Below are 24671 nucleotides of genomic sequence, written 5' to 3'. Positions count from 1 at the left end.
TTCTGTCTCCACCTGATGTAACTGATTAATCAATATTTTAATAGACACAAACTATGCAAAATTCTATAGCATGGATGCAATCTGACTTTCCCTATATATAAGCACTGTGCTAAAAGTTCTCCTAATTTCAATTAATTTTTAATAAATATAAGGTACCAAGCTGCCTGTAATTTAAGTGTTTGCTAAGTAGTCAAAATACTGTGTAACTACTATAAAAATGGCTATCTTAGTTATTACACAATTTGATACATCAAAGGTATCTACAAATTACCCAGACCCTCATTTTATAAGTAAAAACGGGATGACAGTCATAATAAAAAAAGCTGGGAATTCCTGATCTCCGTCTATGATATCACACAGTTCACTTGACAGTTAACTGAACTATTTAGACAGGCAAAATGGTTTTATAGAAAGAATGATGTCCTGAAGTTGTAGTTGAGGCTTATCATTCCCTTTATCTGTGAAACCACTGACTAGTTACAATCTTTCTGAGTGGTTACAACACATTGTATTTAAAGAACCTTTCAGTACTAAAATGATGATTTTTACAGCATTATCAGGGTTAGAAACATTACCCAGTAAAATTTTTTCCAACATGAATATTTCACCTTCCCCCATATCAAACATCTCCATGAAGAATTCATCATTTCAAGCCACCTAATTAATTCAAACCCCAAGATAAGAGCAAAAGATCAAAAGGCACTGAGTGGGCAAAGAAAAAAAAAAAAAGAAATCTGAAATTACCTTTATTTTCTTACCTGGTCCAAATGAACATATTATTTTTAACAGCGGGTTTGACAGAAGTCTTATGTTTCATGAGATTTTTTTTTTTAAAATATAGTTATGGGTTATTTTGACAGCCAGTGGCAAACTGATATAACAGATATTTATGATTTTCAGAATGTTCTTAAAATGCAAACTTCCAACAGATTCTGTTTAGTATTTGTTAAAAAAACAATACAGCCTTTTACTATACTGTACACATGTGATACTGTTCTGTGAGCTAGAATCACAACATTTGAAAAGCTCAAATATGTTTAGCTTTATCTACAATTCTGAGTTCCTTTTTATCCTTTAAGAATTGAATAGAGCTAGTACCTGGGTAAGTGGGTTAGGAGTAGGCAGGAGTCCACCACCAGGCAGAAGACCTGCCACTGCATTAGCTGGTGCCAACAGAGACAAAGCCTTAGTCTCATCAGGAATAACTCCTGCAGAGAAACATCCTTGCGTTAGAACACACCCTTTTGCAAGACAGAAAACACACAAAAACACCCAGAAAATGTCTCCCTGATACACCACCTGAGTTTGTTGAAAGTACTTATGTTCGCTAAAATGTAAAGCTTGATTTCTATGATTATTTATCATTAATTTTATGTCAGAATGAAACTTCAATGTGTGAAAATTTGTTTCCTTTTTCTCTACAAATGGTTAAGTTTCTAGAGTAAAAAAAAATAGCACAATACACACTACTTTTTTGTTAACACTGCCAAGATTTCATCACCTGTACTCGATTTTTAAGTCATGAACCAAACGTAAGCAAGCACAGTCGGTTCTCCAGGGGTGTGCTCTCAACTTTCAAAAGCTGTTTTATGAACAACGACTCGTGTCGGCTGCTTCACTATAAAGCACACAGAAAAATCAAGATACACAAGACAAAAAAAGTTTGATTTAGGGGTTAATAATATGGTACAGTTACTATGATTTTCTTTTACACCTACCATACAAATTTTGTAAAAATTAAGAGAAGAAAAGTATGTAAAGGAAATACTCTGTTGGACTCAAGCGTAGGGCTTTTGCTGACTCTTGAAAATGAACATGAATGTTTCTGAAGGTCTCTGAATACACACAGGATGTGTGTGGGGGAGTGAGAGAAAGAGAGAGAATAGGTAAAACAACATGGCACATTCCTTACCTGTACAGTAAAATGCTTTATGTTCCAACATGTGCCATGCTAACCATACCAAAAAATGCTGCCATATTATATAGTGTCAGTACAAAAGCTAACTTAGCCAAACTCCTAAAGCCAAAAATGACATGTATGTCTTGTTTTTAAAGCCTAATCTGTGTATTCAGATAAAATCTAAGGGTCCTAAGACAAATATTTATGTAGACAATTTAAATTCTATCCAACAGCAAAAGCCCTATACAGATGGATTAATCTGTTAATGTGCCCAAGCCCCCAAAATGAGAGTTCAATAATACAATTAAACTACATATTTGCAAATACCAGTAGTATTTCTGTAATACATATTAAGAAACTGCATCTCATCATAAAACATACAATATGTACAGGGCACTTAAGAGAAACTGGATAAGCTGCAGAAGAAAACTGTTGGGTGGTATTTTCAGCAGGGCCTGGTATATAGTTCAGGCTGAACCAGGGAAAAGAACTGTAAAACACAACAACAAAAAAGAAAAACCACTGTTAAATAAAGGTAATGGTTCCTTCCACCTATACTGAGAAGTGCCGATAATATAAACAAATGTATACTACACAGCACTGTTATCTTGCTTGTGTCAGAGCTGTCATCAATTTAGATACCAAGAGTTATGGAGGGAGGGGAAGGGAGAAGATCATTTAGATATAGGGCATTAATGCATCAATATTAACAAACCTACAAAGATTATGGGATAATCTTGCATGCAAAATTATGTCTCAAGAGGATAATATTAAATATCAACATCTTACTCAAATTAGTGCATTTGCAACATTTCTGGCAAACTAAAATCCTCTTGAATTAATTGTGAGACACCTGATAGAAGATCTGCATCCATTAAAAAAAAAGTCATGCATCTGATCCTCTGATTAAAAAAAGACTATTTAAAAATAAAACTACAATTTAAAAATAGCAATGAGGCCCCTCACCAGTTAATTTTCATGCGTCAAGAGTATTTTTTTTACTGCTGCTTTGATAGAACCATGAAATACTGCATGAATGTGTAGAAATGAAAGAAAAAGAAACAGACAAAAGAAACAAACATTAACCAAGGAACCTAAATAACCCCCAAATCCATTACTATTAAGAGTTCCTTCCAATCCAGCTATCTGTTTTACCAATTAAGACTATTCCTTACCGTAGACTTTGTGTCTATTGTTCTAAAACACTGACCAAGACCAAGACCAAAGTGTAAGAGCTAAAACTAGGGTGAATGGTGACAAAGGGATTAAATACCAGTTATTTAGTGGAGATAACATTAATACAGCATATCATATCAGTAATTAAACACACCAAAAAATAGATTCTGGAACTAAGTATTTCTGCAATTCTATATATACTCCTAACTACTTCACTATCAAAACAGATCCAGAAAAATGCCATGGTCTAAAAATATTTATAAAAGCCAGTTATATGATATACTGTATTATGTTCAAGGTTTGGGAATTATGACATAATACTTAGCCAATAAGAATTCTTTAAATTTAAAGGCTAACTAATGTTTTGCACATTACTCACATGATTTCACCCTTGTTCCAAACACTATCATCTATATTTTACTTATCCTAAATTTGAATTATAAATTTTCTCTTGGTGATAAGTCTTATCCTACAACAGGCACACTGACATAAAAGCAATTGCTTAATCAATACACACTAAATCAAACGTTTACCAGCATTTATATTCTGAAACCTTAAAATTGGGTTCACACACTTTAACATCATGGAGACAGATGTACTATTATATAGCATGCCCTTAACCCACCTATGAATGCAATTTAATTTCTTTAGAAAACCAGGTGCAATTTTTCTAAGTTTTAAGGACTAGACATTTCACAACTTTTACAAGATATGGTGTAAATGTTCACAATGGTATTCAAAGGTCTCAGATAGCATCTAATGTTAACAATATCAATATTCTGCTTCACTGACCAATTCATTAAGGAAAGGGGAAAGCATTTAAATACTGGTCAGCAAATATGTTAAAATATAAACTTAAAATCCATTAATATTATCATATTTAAGTGATTTGATCAAAATCTATAGTTACCAGAAAGCAAATAAAGTAGCAGTACATTGGGAACAAACTAATTATAAAATATGCCTTAGAAAATTTTACAAAATGGAATTAAAATAGTGCTGTCTTGTCACAGTGGCTTTTTTAGATCCAAAAACCCTGCTCATTATTTTTCTGTCAAATTACTTAAACAGCCTAAAATGTAAAAAGAGAAAATGTAGTTAACAAATGGTTACACCAGGAAAACACTTGGGGGGCTTGAGTGCTTGCTGGCCTTTAGTTAATGTCTAGAATCCCCTGTAGCTGCAGAGGACCCACTGTTTTTCAGTCATCTGGAAGAGTTTTGCATTTGCCTTCTCCACTACAAAAATCACACACACAAATAACAGAGAGAAGAATTTATTATTTAGAGATATTCTAGAAAATATAGCAAGAATGAACAAGAAAATCTGGCATAAAAACAAAACACCCAGTGCCCATATGGCACCTAAGCTATAGAAAATCTTGAATTTTCATACAAACCAAAATCATTGCAACCCTTGGTATACTGGAATTCAATGTGGGATTGTTTTTTCTTTTTTAAAGTTATCAGTAAGATGAAGCACTAAGGAAATAAAACTCACCTAGTCATTTATTCAAAACAGAAATAACATCATGCATTTATTTGAAGGTTTCTGTGTAAATGTGCGTGGAGTGAACCATTCACCTTTAGGGCTTTTTCATAAAACTCAACATTAAATTAACTAAGTAGACGTATCTTAAGGAATTACAATTAGGGACGTGGTTTTAATGAACTTACAAATGTTTTTTAAAGGAACGAAAAGGTTACATATCTTATAAAAACAGGTCTGATTGCTAATTTTTAGAATTAAAAAAAAAATCTGCAAGTAAAAATATGGACCGCAGTATAACAAGGGTTTCAAAATGTTAATAGCTTAGATTTTTAACATGCTACTAACGCTCACTCTAAAACTATATACTGAGGTAGATGGTCATCATAGGATGCCCACACAGGTAGTTAAACAAAGCACAAACCTTCTGCATAGGGTACGACTATCAAAGCTCTGTCAACGAATACAGTGTTTGTCAGATGCTGTGCCACGACTGCAGAGTCCGGGTCATGGAACTTAACAAAGCAGACACGGGATGAGACTGGCAAAGGCGAATCACTAAAAAACAAGAAAATGACATGAGAAAACGAATATCAGCTAAAATACAAACGTATAATTCACCAACCCATATTTGAATTCCAAAAGCAAAATAGGCAGATAAAAATACGTAACTGCACATATATTAGTTAACTAGTTCCAAGAAAATGACATTTCAAATAAAGTACTACCCACTGAGCTCAAGTAGCAAACTGCATGTAGACAATCACTGTTTAATTTTATGTTAAAAACAGTTTGAAACTCAAATTTTATGTTAAAAACAGTTTGAGCAGGCCACATGTGTCAAATCAACATTCTTTTTTCATACTACCAATACCAGCTACTTTTAAATACATGTAACAAGAAATCCGTTTTGGCTTGCAAAACGTTTCCTCACGGCTGTTTTCAGAGTAAAAAACATGAAGAATTTTCCAATTCAGAAACAAAATAGTATGGGAAAGTACATCTATTTGACAAGGAGTTTTCTTGACCTGCCCTGCCTCTTTTACCTATGGCATAACTCCTAGGGATTATAAATAATTAAGGCTCTCTCCCTTAGAGCACGTTCAGAGAAAAACAAAACAACACACACAAAACACACCAGGGGACAGTACTCCATACCCTAGTATTACTATTAAGAAAAATTTCAATATGCAAAAGAGCCACTTCCTTCAGCAAATTGCTTTCTTAGGTAAAACACAAACAAGTGCTAAAATGCAAGCTATGGCAGCATGTAAGATGGATTAGTTAAGCAGCAGAGCTTGTTTCTCTCTTACTATAGGGAGGGATTCAAATTTCTGCCACAAAGCTTCTTGTGAAAGGGAAAGATTAAATAAAGGCAGGGGTTTGCTCCCTAACCCCAAACCAGAAGTTATCTGAAAACCAATGCCCTAAGGCAGTAGTAATCACATCATTCCTGTTTACACATCAGAATCATCTGTGGGGGCAAAAATACCCAGCTCTCCACTCCCCAATCAAGACCTCTGATGAATTAAGTGCTTCCTCCTTTATTTTAATTCTGACAATTTCTTCCAGGGTCAAAAACCATTGCTTTATTATAACAAGCCAATTATTGCTTAAGACTCAATAATGAAAAGGGAGATCCTGTAATATATTTGCATGTTATTAGAGCAGTACTTATTAACTTTTCTAATAAAACAGATTTTCATGTGTACATGAAAATGTATTTACATGAGATTTGGTTACACGAGGTTTTTCAGAGAAGTATTTGTTGAAAAAGAATTTCTGCTACTAACTTGTGCACTAACATGAAAATAAAAAAGCATTACTTATGAGGACCTAACATGAAGCTACATAACCTGAGAACTCAAACCTGTTATGACTTATAAGTTTACCTAAAGGCATCATCCATACTAAACACAGATCCTAATCAAGGTGCAAAATAAAGTTAATATATCCAAATGGAATTTAAGCCATCCTGTTATAGAGGCTTTACTGCTAAATGTTTTTGAAAAGATATAGTGCTTTCTAACGTAGACAGTACTTTTTAATCTGAAGCACTACCAGTCCAAAATTTAACAATGCTACACACAGAAAATAGTGGCATTTCAGCAGTTTCAGTACTAAAGCTAAAGCACTTTGTATTTCATTTCTGACATCCATATTTTTACCCCTAAAGCTCTTTAAATGCTATAATTTCATATTCTTAACACCTAACATGCTGCCTTGGGAAGTAATGGGCACGTAATTTCTTAAAAAGTGACCTCTACCATTTCTTTGTCACTCACTGTCTATTGTAATCTGACTAAAAGAAAAAAATGACTATCAAATATTAGGTTCTAAAAAGATATAAACATAATTAACACTTCTTTAAAAAAATTAGGAAGTACTGCCTACATGCTCACAACGTATTTTCATTTACTTGGCAATCTTAAAATGATTAGTATTTTTTCTACCCACTCATGTCATAGGAATGCTACAATTATTACTTGGGCTATAATCAAACCAGCAAGTGATGGTGAGGTAAAGATAAAATATGAGTAATTTAAACACCACGGAAAAGATAGTTATGCAGGATAACTCAAAAGGACAAATAATCCATCTCTCCCCACTTCAAATGGTCTTCTTTAAAACCATTGCTGTTTGGAACTCACAATTCTTATATTCTCTCACTTAAAATTTTATTTTGCAAAGATTTTATTGGGGAATTGGGGAAGGGGATCAGCCAAGTTGTTGTCCTTCAATCTTAGTTGTGGAGGGAGCAGCTAGCTTAGCTCCAAATCCAATCACGATCCAGCTGCCCGTCCCCCCTTCGGCAGCTCAGTTCAAGGTGCAGTGTTCCATCTCAGTTGCGGGTGGGTGTAGCCCACAATCCCATGTGGGAGTTCAACTGGAAACCTTGTTGTTAGGAGCATGTGCTCTTGCCAGCTGAGCCATCCTGCCACCCGTAGGCAGCTCAGCTCGGGAGCAGCTCACTGGCCCATGTGGGAATCGAACCTGCAACTCTGTTGCTCAGAGCTCGTGCTCTTAACCACCTGAGCCACTTGGCCAGTGCTCAGTTAAAAATTTTTAATAAAAGACACGTTAATATAAGATAGAGGACTGATGTCTGATTTTAACTTTCACATACCCTAGAATTCTGTGCAAGAATTATTTCTAAAAATTTTAAGTCTTTACTCCTTACTTTGATAATATAAAAGAGGCAGGGGAGTTGAAAAGAACTAAGGAGTGAGATAGTAAAAAGTGGGCTCTGTATGATGCTTTTGCCCTTTACCCAAGAGTGATGATATTATTTCTAATGTTTCTTCAAATGTCCTCTAAGGGTTGTTGCAGAATCTTCTGGGATGCACAAAGAAAATTAAGATTTGTTTTCTATCTCGAGCCCACTGAATCTGAGATTCCCTTTTATAGGAGGGCTCTAATTCTTAACAAGATCCCCAGTTGGTATGTGTGCCCACTAAAGTATGAGAACTTCTAGGCCACTGATACCACTCTTTCAACTCCCACCTGAATACTGTGCTAACCATTTCTGAGCAGAGAATTTTGAATTTATAAACAAAGGCATCTCCTAAGCACCCCCAAATAGCAGGTATGTGACAAAGGTAACAGTCACCTAAAAACTTGACCATTGTTGACCTCACATGCCCTCTTCCTCACTGTGTTCTTATTCAGTTGTTAGGAAACAAGTAAAATGTTGCATTTATTATTTTTTTTAAAATAAATGTAAACTAAGTTCTCTCCCTTGCCTAACTATACTAAATTACTTATATGATGATTAAAGTATCTATTTTGGGTCACTGAAATAATTATTTAAATAATGAATTTAAGTTTACCTTGAGTGTTACAGTAGCCTTATTACTGCAGAACTTTGACATATGCTTCACTGAGATCATTACCCTATAAACATTCCAGTTATATTTTGTATTATAAAATTCCACTAAAGCCAAACATTTGAAGAATACGTACTAAGTGTGAAAGAGTGACTCCACTTACAAGTTGCTAGGCTAAATCAAAATCATGATCCAGTGGTAAAAAAGGATTCACATTAGGGTTCAAATACTAGGTCTGATGCTGGTAGTGGCTTGGGCGTACAAAACAACATGTATTTGTGAAACTGGGTAAAATACATTCTTCCTCTGGATTTGTAAGGACCGAGTAAGATAAAATAGGAAAGCATCTAGCATGAGATAGACGCTCGAACAATGCTGAATTTCCAATATGCATTTTAGGAACAACTAGAATCAAAGTAACTTTTTCTTTAAAAAGAAAAAATGAGAGAAATATTGATGGATGCTTTCAAATAGCTGTAGAGCTGTCATACAGAAGAGAAAGTTAGAATATGATCTGTTGTGATGACAGTATTATCCGTGGGTGATATTACAGGACAGCAATTTTTGGCTTAAAAGAACCAAGAAATAGACGGATTCAATAATGAAACAGAGAAACCTTCTTAGGAGGTTGTCACTGAAATGTCTGGCACAATCCCAGATCCCCCCACCCCCACAAATAAGCAGCAGCTCAGTCATATCTGCACTTTTAAAATGCTCTCCAAGTGACATTAATGACACATATTCTAGAAAAGAGAGGAAGTTAAACTTAACTGTCCGTTGGTGATTGGTGCATACATAAAAACAATTCAGTTAAGTTAAATAGAGAAGGCATGGAACAGGGGTGTTGCACTTGTATATGGGGTGATCAGGGAAGGCTTTTCTGATTGACATTTGCGCAACAACAAAAGTTAAGTAAATATGCCATAGCCATATCTAGGAAAAAACAGAGTTCCAGGTGGATATAAATTCCTTTTTGGGGTAAAAAAGAGGAAAAAAAAAAAAAAACAACCAAAAGCCCCCACATACCATAAAAAAATCAAGTGGCAAATGTGCTTACAATAGTCAGAATTTTATGTAATCTGAGCCATTCAATCTGATTCTATAAGAGTAAATTTTTGAAATGATGGACTCTGTTGGACTATTAGGACTTCATAGCACATTATCACAGGCAAGCTACTGTTGAAAACTGTAGCAAGCTTAAAGAAAACTTCTTTAAATAAAGTATTTCCAAATTGTGTAGGTCGGATTAGCTAGTGAGACTTAAAATTAGCAACAAAATCAACATTACACATAAATAAAAGCAGACGTGTACATAAGTACTATTGAATTACTGAAGGCCACTAAGGTATTTTAACATTCACTATATTGTAACTTTGCACAAAATTTTATAAAGAAAATGGTGTATAAGTAGGAACATATATGAAGGAGTCAAAGAACAAAAAGGTATCAATCCTTATCTCTTCCTTCCAATACAGGGAAAGCAGTCCTCTTAATGCACAGTACCCCAGATAATGATATCCGATGCACATCAGTTATCCTGGTTATGATGGAACTAGTCCTCTGATTACAAAGCAAAAAGCCATATTCGATTTCATCATGACTCCCTCTAAGATACTGACCATGCACAAGGTAAAACAGGAACCAGTCCACTGCCTATACCTTTTTGTCATCTTTTTTATAAATGAATCATAAAAAGAGCATCTTCAAAATAAACAAAGCACTTGAAAGTCTGCAACTATAACAAAATTCTTAGTAACTTGAGGGACTGGAAAACATTTTGTAAATAAAACCAGTATTTCAAATGCTTTGAATAACATGATCACAATAATCAAATGTGTAACTCATTTTCTACCACTTTACTGTTTATTAATTTTACTGACAACTTAAGGGTATGTTGTAAGAAAAATGAGTAACAGCAAAACATTTATTTCTGTATGTTCATGTTATGAAAGCTGTATGTTCTTCGTTATCAAAGCAAGTCAAGTGTCCATTCAAAATAAAAACATGTTCCCAGAATTCTACACTTCATGCAAATTAGTAACTCTGAAATCTCTCTCCACATGTACCAGGCCGTAAAAATTAAAGAACACACAATTTGAAGTCATCTGAAAATATTTTAAGTAGAAAGTGATGAAATATGGAAATAATACCGCAGTATGATCAACTATTATTTTAGTGTACAAATGTACACAGATTAATGATTTATTACTATTACCTCCACCAAAACAGTGGATTCATTGAGGATTCCAATTTCCTGTTTAGCACTTATAGTGACATTATAAAACTCAGTGGGTATTGAGAGTTTAAAGGCAATAGCATTTGAATTTTCACTGCTTCCAAAAAAGCACACGAATGTTTTGTTTCAAACGTTTGTTCTAATATTTATCACATCTTATTTCATAGCTTATTTTTCCTTAATAATCCACTCATTTAATACTTTTGCAATAAAAATAATAAGAGTAAGACAACGGGATAAAAACAAAAAGCCATACACTCTAAATTAAAATTTTAACATTCTATAAAATTCCTTCTCAAGAACAATTGTAAAATATCATTAAATGTATACGTTATTTAAACAAAGGAAAATCCTAGGTTTCAGCTATAACCCATTTTTGTCAAAAAAATGAGTCACTGAATTCATCGTCTGTCAAAAATAATATTAACTGGCTTCTAGTTACTGGGCCAGAGTTGCTGAACAGCAATATTCAGCCATAAGTGAACAATTTCCTACATCGTTCAATGCCAAATTAACATAGGAAAGAATAATTTTCTTACCTAAGAACTCAAACTTTTTTTTTTTTTAAGAAAAAGAAATTGCCTGCACACAAAATACATCAACTAGTTATCTTGCTTTAGGTGCCCAAAGAACGACCACGCTAGCACAATTTAAGGCAAAAAGAAATCCCGAGATTAAGAGCCAGTGTTCCTAATCCCCCAAACCCTAGCTCTCTGCCTCTCTACATTATTAGCAGGACTAACATGCAGATTCTCTCGTAAGTACATGCAAGAACCAGCCTCAACTAAGGCAACCTGGTTCAGGGGAAGCAACAACAAGGGCCTAAGAAATGGTGTGCTTAGCGGTTAGGCCCAGGCTGGGGAGGAGTTAGCAGAAACGGTGATGGTGGACGATACTCACTCCGGCGGGAAGAGGCGCAGTTCGTCGATCTTGCCTAGGAAACCGAAGAGAGTCCGCATCTGCTCAGAGCTAGCGCTCGGGGAGACATTAGTCACCTGGATTACCTCGGTGCCACCGCCTCCGCCGCCGCCACCTCCGCCACCCGGCCCGCCGCTGGGGCCCGGGCCCGCAGTGCTGGGGACGACGGTAGTGTTGCTCATGGCGCTGCTCGCGTTCTCGCTCCTGCTTTAACACATCAAACACACAACAAACAGTGAGAGGGAGGGGGAAAGAGGAACCGATTTGCTGGAGAGGAGACAGGAGGGTGCCCCAAGTTAGAACCGCTGCTGCAGCCGCCGCTGTCTCTCCGCCCCGCCGCTCGCAAGGGTGGGGAGAAGGAAAGAGAGCGCGCGATCTGGAGACCACGAGAACACAAACGGCTGCCCCCACTTCGCCTCCAACCACCTCGCTCGCAGACCCAAGCTTCCCACAATGCTTTGCAGCGCCCGGCGCGTCACCGTTGGCTCCGCCCCACACAGGCCCAACAAGCCTGGCCCGCAGCCAGAGAAGCGCGAGACGCACCGCGGTACGGAAAAGGTGGAATCTCTCTTCGCTCCCTCATTTTTTGAGAAGTGGAAGGCATTAATTTTTCAAGCAATATTCACTCCCCTGCAAACACATGCACACTTCAGTAACTATTCTTATTAAAAATGCCCACGGTATTTCTTTATACGGAGCTTCATCTACAGATCTGTCCAGTTACTAACGAAATTCCCACCCTAGCTACCAAGATTTTCCTCCCCACCACTATAAAAGTTTCTGAATCTTTACATACATTTTGTATGTAACATTAAGTTATAAATTTGCTTTGTCACTGAAGCCTTCAAAAAATCTATTTTAATGTTACACTTCTAGTGCTTTATAAGCTAATTTTATCTCACAAGTTTACATTTTAAAAGCACATTTTATAGTACCTAAATATATTCAGGTAAAGGATCTGCAATTTCTACCAAAAAACTTGCTTTACATGCATACTCTTGCTTAAAATTATGAAGCTTTTGACTATAAAAAGACCCTTGCCTAACTTTTCACCTCATCTGAACTATTCTACCACTTTCACCCAGTGTTATCCACTGACTTGCAGTTCCCCAAACCTGGCAAAATCTTTAATTTCACTGTGCCTTTACTAACGACCTCCGTCATTTTATCTAACTGCCATCCTCTAATGTTAGGCCTTCCTTCCCTCACTGCTACAACTTCTGCAAGCAATTAGGACTTCCTCTTCTCTAACAAAGGGTACATACAAATTGCTACATTGACATGTATCCCTCCCCCACAAAGCTGTTAGTTTTCTGAGTCAGTTTAGGACCTACACAACGTCTGTCATATTGTCAATACCCAATAAATGTGTTCAACATGTGTATAAATATGCCTTAATAATAGAGCCATTTATTTTTATTTTAAGACAACTGTTAATAATTTTACTTGACCCTGAATATTTTTGGAGGCTAAACCTGAGACCTTTTGGAATATTTTCATTAGTAAATACCTCTATGGAATAATGCAGTCAAGAGCGTAATTTGTAAGAGATTAGAACACAATTATTGAGATTTGGATGTAGAGCCAACTGGCTAGGTTTACTCACTAGCTAAATCATTTCTACTAGTTCTTATACAGAACAGAGATGGGTTGGTGAATGTAAGCCTCAACAAAATTACAACTAATTGTATATCACTCATGAATGTGTATCTGTGAATATAAAAAAGTAATTTATTTTCTCATTTGAATCAGACATATGTAATGCCAATTGCAGATTCTTAAGTTTGATAAAGTTAATTTGTATATCAGGACCTACAAAATGGAGGCTGTCCCACTTGCCCCGCCCACATCACAAATCTAAATCAGTCAGCCCATGCTTATAGGAGGAATAGACCAATCACAATCCTCCAACTCAGGTTTAGCTAGCTTACCTTACCCTAGAAAATCGTACCTGCTAGCCTTAGAAGAAACCACCCACCTCCTGGCCAATCATGTCATTTCCACACTGCCTCCTTAATACCCTATAAAACTCACTTTTGCCCAAAATCCCTTGGGAAGAGTGCTCCACTGGCTGTGAGGCAACGTGTACTCCCCAATCCATGGATTGTTTTCCCTTGAATAAAGGACATCAAACTTGTTAATAAATTGTTTTAGTTTTGTCATTTGTAAAGTTCAATCTTATTAGGAGTGTCTATTATGTGCCAAGCATGCTACAATGTTCTATGATAAAAGGACAAATAATACAAGGGCAGGGTTCATGCATGTCTTTTTTTTTTTAATGTTAATATCTTTTTATTGCCTGTGGTAGATACACAGAAATCTTTTATATTATTCTACACTTTTCTGTATGTTTGACATATTTCACAATTAAAATTACATATCCAAGCCAAAGAAAAAGATAGCTCTGTGATAAGATAAAATCTTTAAGTCATTATAAGCCAGTTTATGTATAACAACAAACAGAACATACAGATAGATGATGCTTCCGTATGGAGAAACAAATTGAAAAAAAATCTTATTCTAATAAAGAGTATTTTTGAATGTTTTATTTTCAAATCATCCAGCAGCCATAAAAATTACTGGACTTCGAGCCAGAAAACTGGCTTAAAATACTACCCTGTCATTTATTAAGTGTGATTTAAGGAAATTTCCCTTCACTTTTAAGAATCTACTTCAGTCAGGAGCTGTTGAGGGAGCTGAATCATAATTTTGAAGATCCTTTTAGGTCTAATAAGTTGAATAATTTATTAACTACCTTGCATTATTATTGTCTGTTTCCCATGGGGATGAAATGTTTGAAAGAAACATTTCAAAGCAAAATAACAAATATATCCAATCTATACTAGTTTTAAATCACTTAAGATTTGCTTAGGCTCCCAATTAAGCAAGACTATAAGAAATACACAGTCTAGAGACAAGTATCATGTCTGTCTTATTTACTAACCCCAGTATCATAAGAAGCTGTTAAAAAACTCACAAATTCCTTCAAATATTAAGTACCGACTATGGTCTAAGATTTTCCTAGTCACTAGGAATACAGCAAAGATAGGCAATATCCCAGATCTCAGGACTAGCATGGCAAACTTTCAATAAACACCAAGATGTACAGGAGCAATGTGCTGTGATGAAAATAATCAGGGTAGGAGATGAGGGAGAAGGTGTTATCTAAGCTGAGACTTTAAGAAAAGGAGGAAGCAGCCCTTTGAATTTCTGGGGAAGAACAATGCAAGCAGGTGAAATGGAAAATTAGAAAGGTACTGAGAGTAACAACAAGTTTGAAGAAAAGTAGGAAGACTGTTCTTTTTGAGTGAATGCTTTCTAGTTTATATTTTAGAGAGGGACTTATACAGGAGCCTTCCTGTCAGTATCATGTGGAAAGTGAAGTGAAAGAAGTATGCACAGGGAAGAGTCACAGCTCATCTTTGGGGATGGGTTAGGGAAGGCTTCCAGTTATATTTGAAGGGTAAATATTGGCAATCTTACTAAGGGTTAGTGCTATTTCTAATCCAAAGCAAAAGTTACTCGTCATTTTGGCCTATATAGTCATATTTGGTTTATATATGCATATTATATAGTGCATGATTTCTGATAGGCTTTTGAAGTACAGAAAATAACTTACAGGCTCCACATTATAGCACCCTAATGCTCACATGTGAGGAACCACCACAACCACGGCACTAAGAAAATTTTAAACTGGTGCTTGATGTTGGCAGGAAAGTCTACCAAAGAATACTAGAAAATAATGCTTTAAGCAAATTCTCAATAACAATACCAATCTTCTAAGTCATAATAAACAAGCTTTAGTTCTTTCTAATCTCAAGCTTCTAAAAGATCTTATGTATAAAAGAATGAAACTAGACCCCTTATCCTATATCACTCACAAAAATTAATCAAAATGGATTAAATAATTAAATTTAAATGTAAGACCTAAAACCATAAAACTCCTAGAACACAGAAAAAAAAACTCTTTGACATGAGACTTGGCAGTGATTTTTTTGGTATGACACCAAGAGCACAAACAAAATAAAAAATAAACAAGAGGGACTACATCAAACTTAAAAGCTTCTGCACAGTAACGGAAAGCATCAACAAAATGAAGACAACCTATGGAATGAGAAAAGATATTTACAAACCAAATATCAGATAAGGGGTTAATATCCAATATATACAGGTAACTCATACAACTCAATAAAAATTGGGATAAGGACCTGAACAGACATCTGTCTAAAGAAGATACATGAATGACCATCAGTTACACCAAAAAAATGCCCAGCATCCCTAATCTTTAGGGAAATGCAAATCAAAACCACAATGAGATATCACATCACCCCTGTCAGAATGGCTAGAATCAAAAAGACAAGAGATAACAGATGCTGGGGAGAATGTGGAGAAAATGAAACCCTGTGAACGGTTGGTAGGATTGTAAATTTGGTACAGCCACTATGGAAAACAATATGGACGCTCTTCAAAAAATTAAAAACAGAACTACCATATGATCCAACAGTCCCACCTCTGGGAATATATCCAAAGGAATGAAAACACTATGTTGAACAGATATCTGCACTCCCACGTTCATAGCACTGTTATTTACAATAGCTAAGACATGGAAACAACCTAAGTGTCCATCGATAGATGAATGAATAAAGAAGTTGTGATATATGATGGAATATTATTCAGCCATAAAAAATGAGGAAATCCTGTTTGCAACAACATGGATGAAACTTGAGGGCATTATGCTACATGAAATAAGTGAGACAAAGAAAGATAAATACTATATGATCTCACTTATATGTGGAATCTAAAAGAAACAAGCAAACTCATAGAAAAAGAGATCAGATTGGTAGTTACCAGAGGTGGGGAGCAGGGAGGAGGAGGAATTGGAGGAATAAGTTATAAGATAACCAAGTACTAGGGATGTAACGCACAACATGACTATACTTAACACTGCTGTATGATACATAAGAAAGTTATTAAAAGAGTAAATCCTAAGAGTTCTCATCACAAGGGAATTTATATATATATATATATATATTTTTGTATCTATATGAGATGATAGATGTTAACTAAACTTATTGTGTAATCAATTCACCATATATAAGTCAAATCATTATGCTATACATCCTAAACTTATACAGTGCTGTATGTCAATTATATCTCAATAAAACTAGAAAAAAAAACCCCACTTGTAGTAAAGACATTTCTAAGGGGAAAAAAAACCTCTGCATTTAGATAGGAGTTCTCCAATTAAAAGGATAGGCACAGATATGTACTATCTTTCTACCTACTGGGCACCAGGTTTCCAGTTGGATGGCTCCAGTCACCTCTGATTGTTAGCCACCTTCTTACACATTAATGGGAAAAATGGCAGAGTCCTCTAAAGTTGACAGAATTTTATAAATCTGCAAAAGCAATTGGCTTTTTATCAAATAAGTTGTTAAGCAGATTCTTCCCTCTAGCAAATATACTTTTTGAGGACAAGGAGAGCAATGTATTTATCTTTGTGTTTCTAATGCCCAACAATATTATATTGTAACAAAGTCGAGAAACTGACAAAAACTTACTGAATATTATCTATGTGCTAGAAACAAATGTCTCACGTAATCTGTTCAACAAAGGCTTGGTGAAAGAAGACAGGAAGAATGCATTTGTTAGATTTACAGGGAAATTTGATTAGATAAATTCTCAAAGTATTTGGCTATATGTTTTATTCCCTATAGCTATAGAAATAAGAAAAATCTAGGAAATGAACTGCTGCTTACAAATCTGTCACTTTAAAAAAACTTATCTGCAGATCTATTTTAATTTGTATTTCTGATTCTACATATTACATTTCTATTCTCATTCTACAACTTAGATAATTCTACAAATATGGATGTCTATTTTAAAAATCAAAATTGTAAATCCCATGCTCCCCTTTCTTCTGCTCCACCTAAAGGAAGGAAGGGGAGAGACTAAAGGATGAGTTAGCATTAGGGGACTGATAAACAGATGGGCACACACCAAGACAGAAGAAAAGTCTACTTAAATTTATTTTCAAATACTTGTTTTGCATTAACTTATATTGTCTATTAAGAGCAGGAATTCTATATCTACATTTAAAATTTGACAGCACAGAACACTTTGAAATTAGGCAAAAATCTATATGTGCCATTTTTCAAAGCTTTATTTTTATGATTAACAGAGGGAAAAAGAAGAAGTTTGAGCATTAAGATACTATGGACTATATCCATATGCACAGAATTTTCAGCTATACTTGGAAAATCAGTCAATATATTTGTACAGCTTTGTTTGGCTGTTTTGATTGAATGGAGTCAACAAATATTTGGATGGGGAAGCTCCAGGTACTGACTACTCAGTATTATCCTCTATGTTATAAAAGATTCTTTTGGAGTCTCAATTGAGAAAAGGCCATTTGAAGGAATGCTCCACATCTTTGAAAAAAGAAAAAGTGAAAAAAAATTCAGTTATATGTATCTTGATAAGTTTCAAGCACTTTAATATTAAATAATTTTTTCTAATCAAGGAATTAGATATTTGTACCATTTGGACTTTTTCCCTCTATGCTGTAAAGTGAACTTTCTCTTCATAAAAGAAAATTATTTCTAAAGTCTTTTAAAAATGGTAAAAATGAAAGTGTACTCAACTCAGTAACAAGAGATCTACATTAACTGAATGCCTTTAAAATGCCTTTTAGCCAGATGGTTCAGTGGTTAGAGCGTGCACTCTTAGCAACAAGGTTTCTGGTTCAACTCCCACATGGGATGGTGGGCTGCACCCACCTGCAACTAAGATTGAACATGGCACCTTGAGCTGAGCGGCCACAAGCTGCCAAAGGGCGGCTGGATGGTGCCTGGACTTGGAGCTGAGCTAGATGCGCCCTCCACAACTAACACTGAAAGACAACAACTTGGCTGTTCCCCTTTCCCAATAAAAATAAATAAATAAACAAATAAATAAATAAATAAATAAAATGTCTTTTAATCCCCACAACACTTAAAGCAGAGTCATTAAGAACATAGGCAAAGTCAAACTGAGGGAATCTATTGCTGATTGGCATAATTGTGACCTTTGGCTTGATACTTTGTGCTTCAATATCCTTCTCTGAAAAATGAATCATAACGGCTACCTTACTGGGTTGTTGTGAGGATGATGTGAGAATACTAATGCAAATACTTAGAGAAATAAACATTAACTATTCTACAAATGAATGGTTACCTCCAGTGGGTTCCATTGTATACCATCACTCTATTTTAGGCTGGTACCGTGGACCAATGCTACTTTAGCATTCAAATGAAAAACATGAATCAGAAAAGTTAATATGCATACAGAGAAGAGTTTTTTCTTTAAAATACATTTTAATCTGGGTTTTTTGTGGCATATTAAAATTTTATGATAAAGTAATAAATGCAAAATGTTAAATATTCAAACTATATGAGTGTAACAAAGTAGAAGTCTCCCGTTCTACTGTCCTATGCATGTTCTTAACTACCATAAGTGTAATTAGCTATGTGAGCCCCCATTCCCTTAAGTGAAAAATGGGGATAATGATATCATTTAAAGTTTTTAAGATCAGAAATATGGCTATGAAGCACTTACCACAGTGCCCAGCACATATGCACTCAACAAATGGTATATATTAGGTTGTCAGAAAAGTCATGACGTACTTTTTCTGTTTTTTGTTGCAAAAATGCATCATGACTTTTCCGATAATCCAATACTATTACAGGAAAGTCTGTGTTCAACTTCCTCATTTTTTTAATGGATGAACAGTAACAATACTTTTGTCTTACCTTAGAGCATTATTGTCAAATGTGAATATACTTTGTACACTGTTAAGTGGTAGTAAACATGTGAAATATACTATTATTAGATGCCCTTTCTCCTTTAACAGGCTGCTACAACGGAAACATGACACCAACGGATTTCAAATTTTTCATATTCATTTTGATTCTAAGGCAGTACTTCACCAATAGCATGTATATCTATGGATGGCTAAACAAAACATTCCTTTTCTGATAAAATACAAATGTTTCAAGAATAACTTTTTCTAGGAAGGCTTCAATTACTTTTCTACATTTTTAGAGCAATAGAGTATTATTCTTATTTTCAAAAGACACAGCTGCACATATGCTTGATTGATATTAAAGTAGGTTGGCATGGGTCAGAGCAACAGACTATGAAATGACCAAAGCACTAATTTAAAAAAGGAAAATATTACAAGGTACATGAAAACAATCTAAACTCCTGACACACACTAAAGCTAAAGGCCATAATGCTTATTTTCCTCATTTGCCACCTCAGTCTCTTGAAACTATGAACTGAAGTTAGTTTCAAGCCACAAGTAGCTCATGCTGAAGTCTAAAGCATGTGGAGGAAACAATGATCAAATAACTATTTTGAGGGAGCGGAGGAGATAGTGGAAAGGGAACTTTCTAGGAAGTGAGGAGTTAAAAGAAAAGCAAATAGGTTAGCATCTCTAAGATGGAAAATAATCAAAGATATATTAACTGTTGATAAATTTAGTGATGAGTGCAAAACACGTATCTCTAGAAATATGAAGAGCAAAGCTGGGTTCACAGATTTGCATTGTAGGGACCAAGCATTTAAATATTCACTAGTATTTCAACACCCCAATGATGGTATCTTTCAAATTATTTAAGTGTGATATTTTAAAGGATTAAAAAACCTAGTATTTAAAAAAAATGTGGACAGATTTGAAGTTATTCTGAAGGTTAAACTAGCATTTATCTTAATTGCGATTATGAGTATAAATATTCCACTTTGAAATTTGAGTATCAAATTGTTAAATAAAAATCTGATTGTGACTGTCAAAACTATCAAATTATTCACATTCCTCCCCTTGTCAACTTAAGTTGACACTAAAAATAAAGTCTTAGGGACCATATCTTGTCTTATTAAAACTGTTGAGGAGCTTTGCTCATATTCAACAATATTTTCCATATATACTCATAATCATTAAATGTCTCTTGAGCAAATGAAGCTGTAAGCCAAATCCAATAAAACAAAATTGTTGTTGTTGGTGGTGGTGGTGGTGGGGTGATAGAAAGCCAAATTTTAAAATAGATTTTTATTAAAGCTAATTTTACAACACTTATTTAGTAGTGGTTTTGTATATGTTTAACACAATTAAAGACAATGATACTATAATGCACATTCTAGGGCTTGGTGTTCTAATTTTCTCTGTATTACTTTACTACTGTAAAGCAAAGATTCATAAAACCTATACAATTAACATTAAAATTAAGACTTTACGTCACAGAACACATTTATCTTGAAAAAGATGCAAGAAAACTGCCATTAAAAGTCAGGAATAACATCACTGGGAATAATGAGAAACATTTTAGCTGATTCTAGAAAAACCAATAAACAATACCATCGTGTTTTTATTTAATGACATAAGTAGAATTGGTTTACAGCCACCCTGTTTCAGCTTTTTTTTTCAATAATAACAATAAATAAACAAACAAAAAAACACCTATAAGTAATTCAAATTAAAAAACAATATTTAAAACTATATAGTTCCTCCACTTTACGTGAAAGCCACTAACTAACATATAATAAGAGGAAAGTTAAATGGTATTTTTCTAAAGCTGGTAGACTAAAATTCTTTTGTACTGAAAGTAGAGAGAATTATATGACCAAATATTTGAATTAAATATTAAACTTTCTAGAGCAACCTCACTACTTCAGCATACAAATAATCTAAAATAAAATGCAGTCTCCATCAGAGAAAAATGACCACAACTCCAATAACAAAATACAATTCAAAGCCACATTTGAAACTATGACTAAAAATGCAAAATGCGTACTGCCTTCAAAGAAATAATATAGAATGCTTTCTACTGCATTAGAAAATGTTGTTTTTTAAAAGTTGTCATTTATAGACCTGAATGAAAAACAAATGTGAAACTACAAATTGAACTTTTTAAAGGAAACTATAAGACATGTAACAAACACCTTTCAAACTGAATACTTAAAACATGAAGAACCAGTGTCCTATATAATTTTGCTCTCAATTTTGACAATTTAAAGCAACCTATTGCTAGAATAAGGGACAAACACAGAAACACAATTTTATTTGAGTAATAAGTATATGAGGATGTAAAAATATTCAACTCAAAAAACATTTAATAAGCAATATATGTTAGGTCCAACAACTCCAATCAATAATGACAGTGTTAAAAAGTAAAATGTTTTCTCAATAAATTACTTTGTCATAAAATAGGAGTTCTCATAGATAAGGCAATATTCTGAAAGATAAACATAAAACTGATTCAAAGTAGGCTAAATCTAAACCTGTTACTTTACACAAAAAGAAACTTCCTAGAAATGTCTGCAAAGCAAATTCACTTCACATATTTATTGTTTTTTAAACAAACGTCCTTGAAAAATTTTGTACAAATTAATGCCATTTCCCTACAGTTTCTCAATTTGCCTCAATAAATCCATCTTATCAATTGAAACTCTTAGCTTTGAAAAAATTCAACATGGGGCAGGCCGAGTGGCGCGATGGTTAAGAGCTGGCTTGGGACGCCAGAGGGACCCGGTTCGGATCCCACATATGAGGGCCAGTGACACTGCCCTCTACAGCTAAGATGCTGAACAACAGCTCAACCTGGAGCTGGGCTGTCGTGAGTCGCCGGCGACGGTGTAGGCTGCAACTCCTGTGGCAGTGGGTTGCCATGGGCTACCGTGTGTAGCCAGCAGCCAGCGTGAGTGGCCAGCAGTCGCAGTGAGCGGCTGTCCAGAAGCCGGCGACTGATCTGCCTCGCCCGGGAAGAGCGCAATGATGGTGCCAACTTGGGCCAGTGAAGCAACGTCCTCCACAACTAGACTGAAGAACAAAAGGACAACAACTTGTCTGTTCCCCTTCCCCCAATTCCCCAGCACTGTTCCCAACCCCCCCAATTCCCCAATAAAAATCTTAAAAAAAAAAATTTCAACATGTAACAATGCTGTTAAGAGTAACATAGCTATGTTTGAAAATGTCTTATTAAATTTTAATGGTAGAAATAAGCTGCTCTATCTTACTCTGATAATAGTCTCACTTTCCCTTATGAAACAAAATAGCATTTTTTGGCAGATTAATTCTTATGCTCAATATATTTTTAGTTTCTTCACTTTCTTTATTCATTTACCAAAGAAGTTAGAAGACTGAAACCTTCCATTACTTTAATAAAATGAACATAATAAATTGTATTTAGACAAATAGATTTGCAAAAGGTAGCTATGCAGTAGTCTCCAGCCCTTGCAAAGGAGACATCCATTTCATACTATTTTAATAATTCAATTTTTTAAAAACAAATGCTTTCACTTAACACTCATGTTGAAAAAGGTTTTTTTTTTTGTTTGTAATGCATTCTGCCTAAAGTAATATAATTGACATAAAAAGCTAACTCCCACAAATATAACTATATATATAATTATACTCTCTCTTAAAGAAGCTCAAGTCAAGGTGATAAACTTTCAGTTTCTATCAACTTGAGATAAAACACGTAATTTTTCCCATTGCATGAGGAAATAATTTTCATCCTCATTTTGCTCAATCTGCACTTGCTACACAGGTAAAAAACACAATGTACTATAGATACTAGTAAAATTTTTACAGGTCAGTTTATACCTATTGTAGTTTACCACAAGTATATGGTCACTTGGATTTTCACAATTGCATTATTGTTCCTTTAATAGGATATGCTTCTCTTACATAAAATGCAACAATGTTTCAACATATTATAATGAACATCAATAATTAAATATTTAACTTCAAGCAGAAGCACAATAAATGAAAAAAAATTACACCTTGCAAGTTATTTAAAACAATGTCAAACTAAAGAACTTATTGTAAGGGGAGAGGTGGCTATCCTAAAATACTGGGTTGTCGGAAAAGTCATGACACATTTTTGCAACGAAAAACATAGAAAAAATATGTCACGACTTTTCCGACAATCCAATATTATACTTGAGCAACTTATCCTCCAAAGGTAAGGCTACAGAAGAGAAAAAGGTTTCTCTCAAATAAATAAATCTCTTCTAAAAGGTAATTGAAGTGTCCCTTATAATGGTTCCAGGATAAAAGCAAGTTGAAAATGATGAACTATTATATAAAAGCCATTAGGCAAATCATAATGATTGACAAGGTTTTGGAGAGACATCTAGGTTCAAATTCCTGGCCACAGTACTTTATAGAAATTTTGACCTTGGCAAGTTTCTTAATCCCTTTAGTCTTAATTTCTTCATCTGAAAAGTTGGACATTGTGCTAAGTAAGAGGTAGCAAAAGAAGTATTATTTGCACGGAGTCGCACTTAGTAAACGCTCAGTAAGGGGAGTATACTCATTATTGTCAAGACAAACTGGGGGTGGAGGGGACCTCATTAGTGACCTTGCAAAAACTGCGATGGTCCTTCCTTTAAAACTCACTCTTTTCTTGCTTGGCAGTGTTAATTACTGGTATTTTTCTGCTGTTCACTTTTAGAGTCAAGGACTCTTCAGAACTAAGGGGGAAAAAAGCGAGCGGGGATTAAAAACCAAATTTTACAGGTAGCAAGAACCCGGACTCCGGCAAAACTGTGTATGTTGCAGAATTATCCCACCTTGCAAATACCCTACTGATCCCCAACCGATTGATGGGGGTGGGGGTGGGCTTAGGAGGATATTTCCTGGTATACGCTTTTAAAAACAAAATAATTTCAGGCAAAACAAAAGTCTAGCACCCAGGACAGTACTAAAGATGATTTCTTAATTATTTGTTGAATGAATCAATAAAGCTGCACATTTCTGACAAAACTAACTTTCCAGGAAAACCGACTTAATTGTACAAAATTTTCATTTCTTACTCTGAGTTAGAGTCCGTTTCCTCACCAAGAGCTCAATATTTAAAACTTCAGCGTCACCTAATTATATGAAAAAAAAGAGAAATCATTCCTAAATTAATGAAAAGGGATTGCGCTTTAAAAGGGATCAAGTAAATTGCCTCCAGTTACGTAGCATGTAAGATACTGAAGCAGCTGAAATTCGAACTCGCATCTCGGGGCTCCAAACTCCTAGCTGTTTCGCTCTACTAAAGCTTGCACCTCCACTTTTCTCTCTAAACCGTCCGGTAGAGAC

General features: G+C 34.9%; 1 protein-coding gene across 6 annotated transcripts in view; it reads right to left on the bottom strand.

Annotated features, from left to right (window-relative positions):
• Window positions 1-24671, bottom strand: part of SRSF11 (serine and arginine rich splicing factor 11) — a 41412-nt gene that overhangs the window by 16224 nt on the left and 517 nt on the right. For 2 of the 6 annotated variants that reach the window (XM_019628076.1, XM_019628081.1), the window contains exons 2-4: window positions 11528-11749; window positions 4989-5122; window positions 1099-1208 (exon numbers count right to left, since the gene is read on the bottom strand). In XM_019628076.1, the coding sequence (XP_019483621.1) occupies window positions 1099-1208; window positions 4989-5122; window positions 11528-11727 (444 nt within the window). In that variant the 5' untranslated portion in view covers window positions 11728-11749. Of the gene's footprint in view, window positions 1-1098; window positions 4315-4988; window positions 5123-11527; window positions 11993-24671 lie in introns of those variants that run through there. The other 4 variants (XM_019628080.1, XM_019628078.1, XM_019628079.1 and 1 more) reach the window with 3 other exon arrangements.

This window comes from Hipposideros armiger, unplaced genomic scaffold, assembly GCF_001890085.2.
Source record: "Hipposideros armiger isolate ML-2016 unplaced genomic scaffold, ASM189008v1 scaffold_746, whole genome shotgun sequence".
NCBI lineage: Eukaryota > Metazoa > Chordata > Mammalia > Chiroptera > Hipposideridae > Hipposideros > Hipposideros armiger.
The sequence above is the reverse complement of the archived record's forward strand: the minus strand, read 5'-3'. Positions and strand labels throughout refer to the sequence as shown.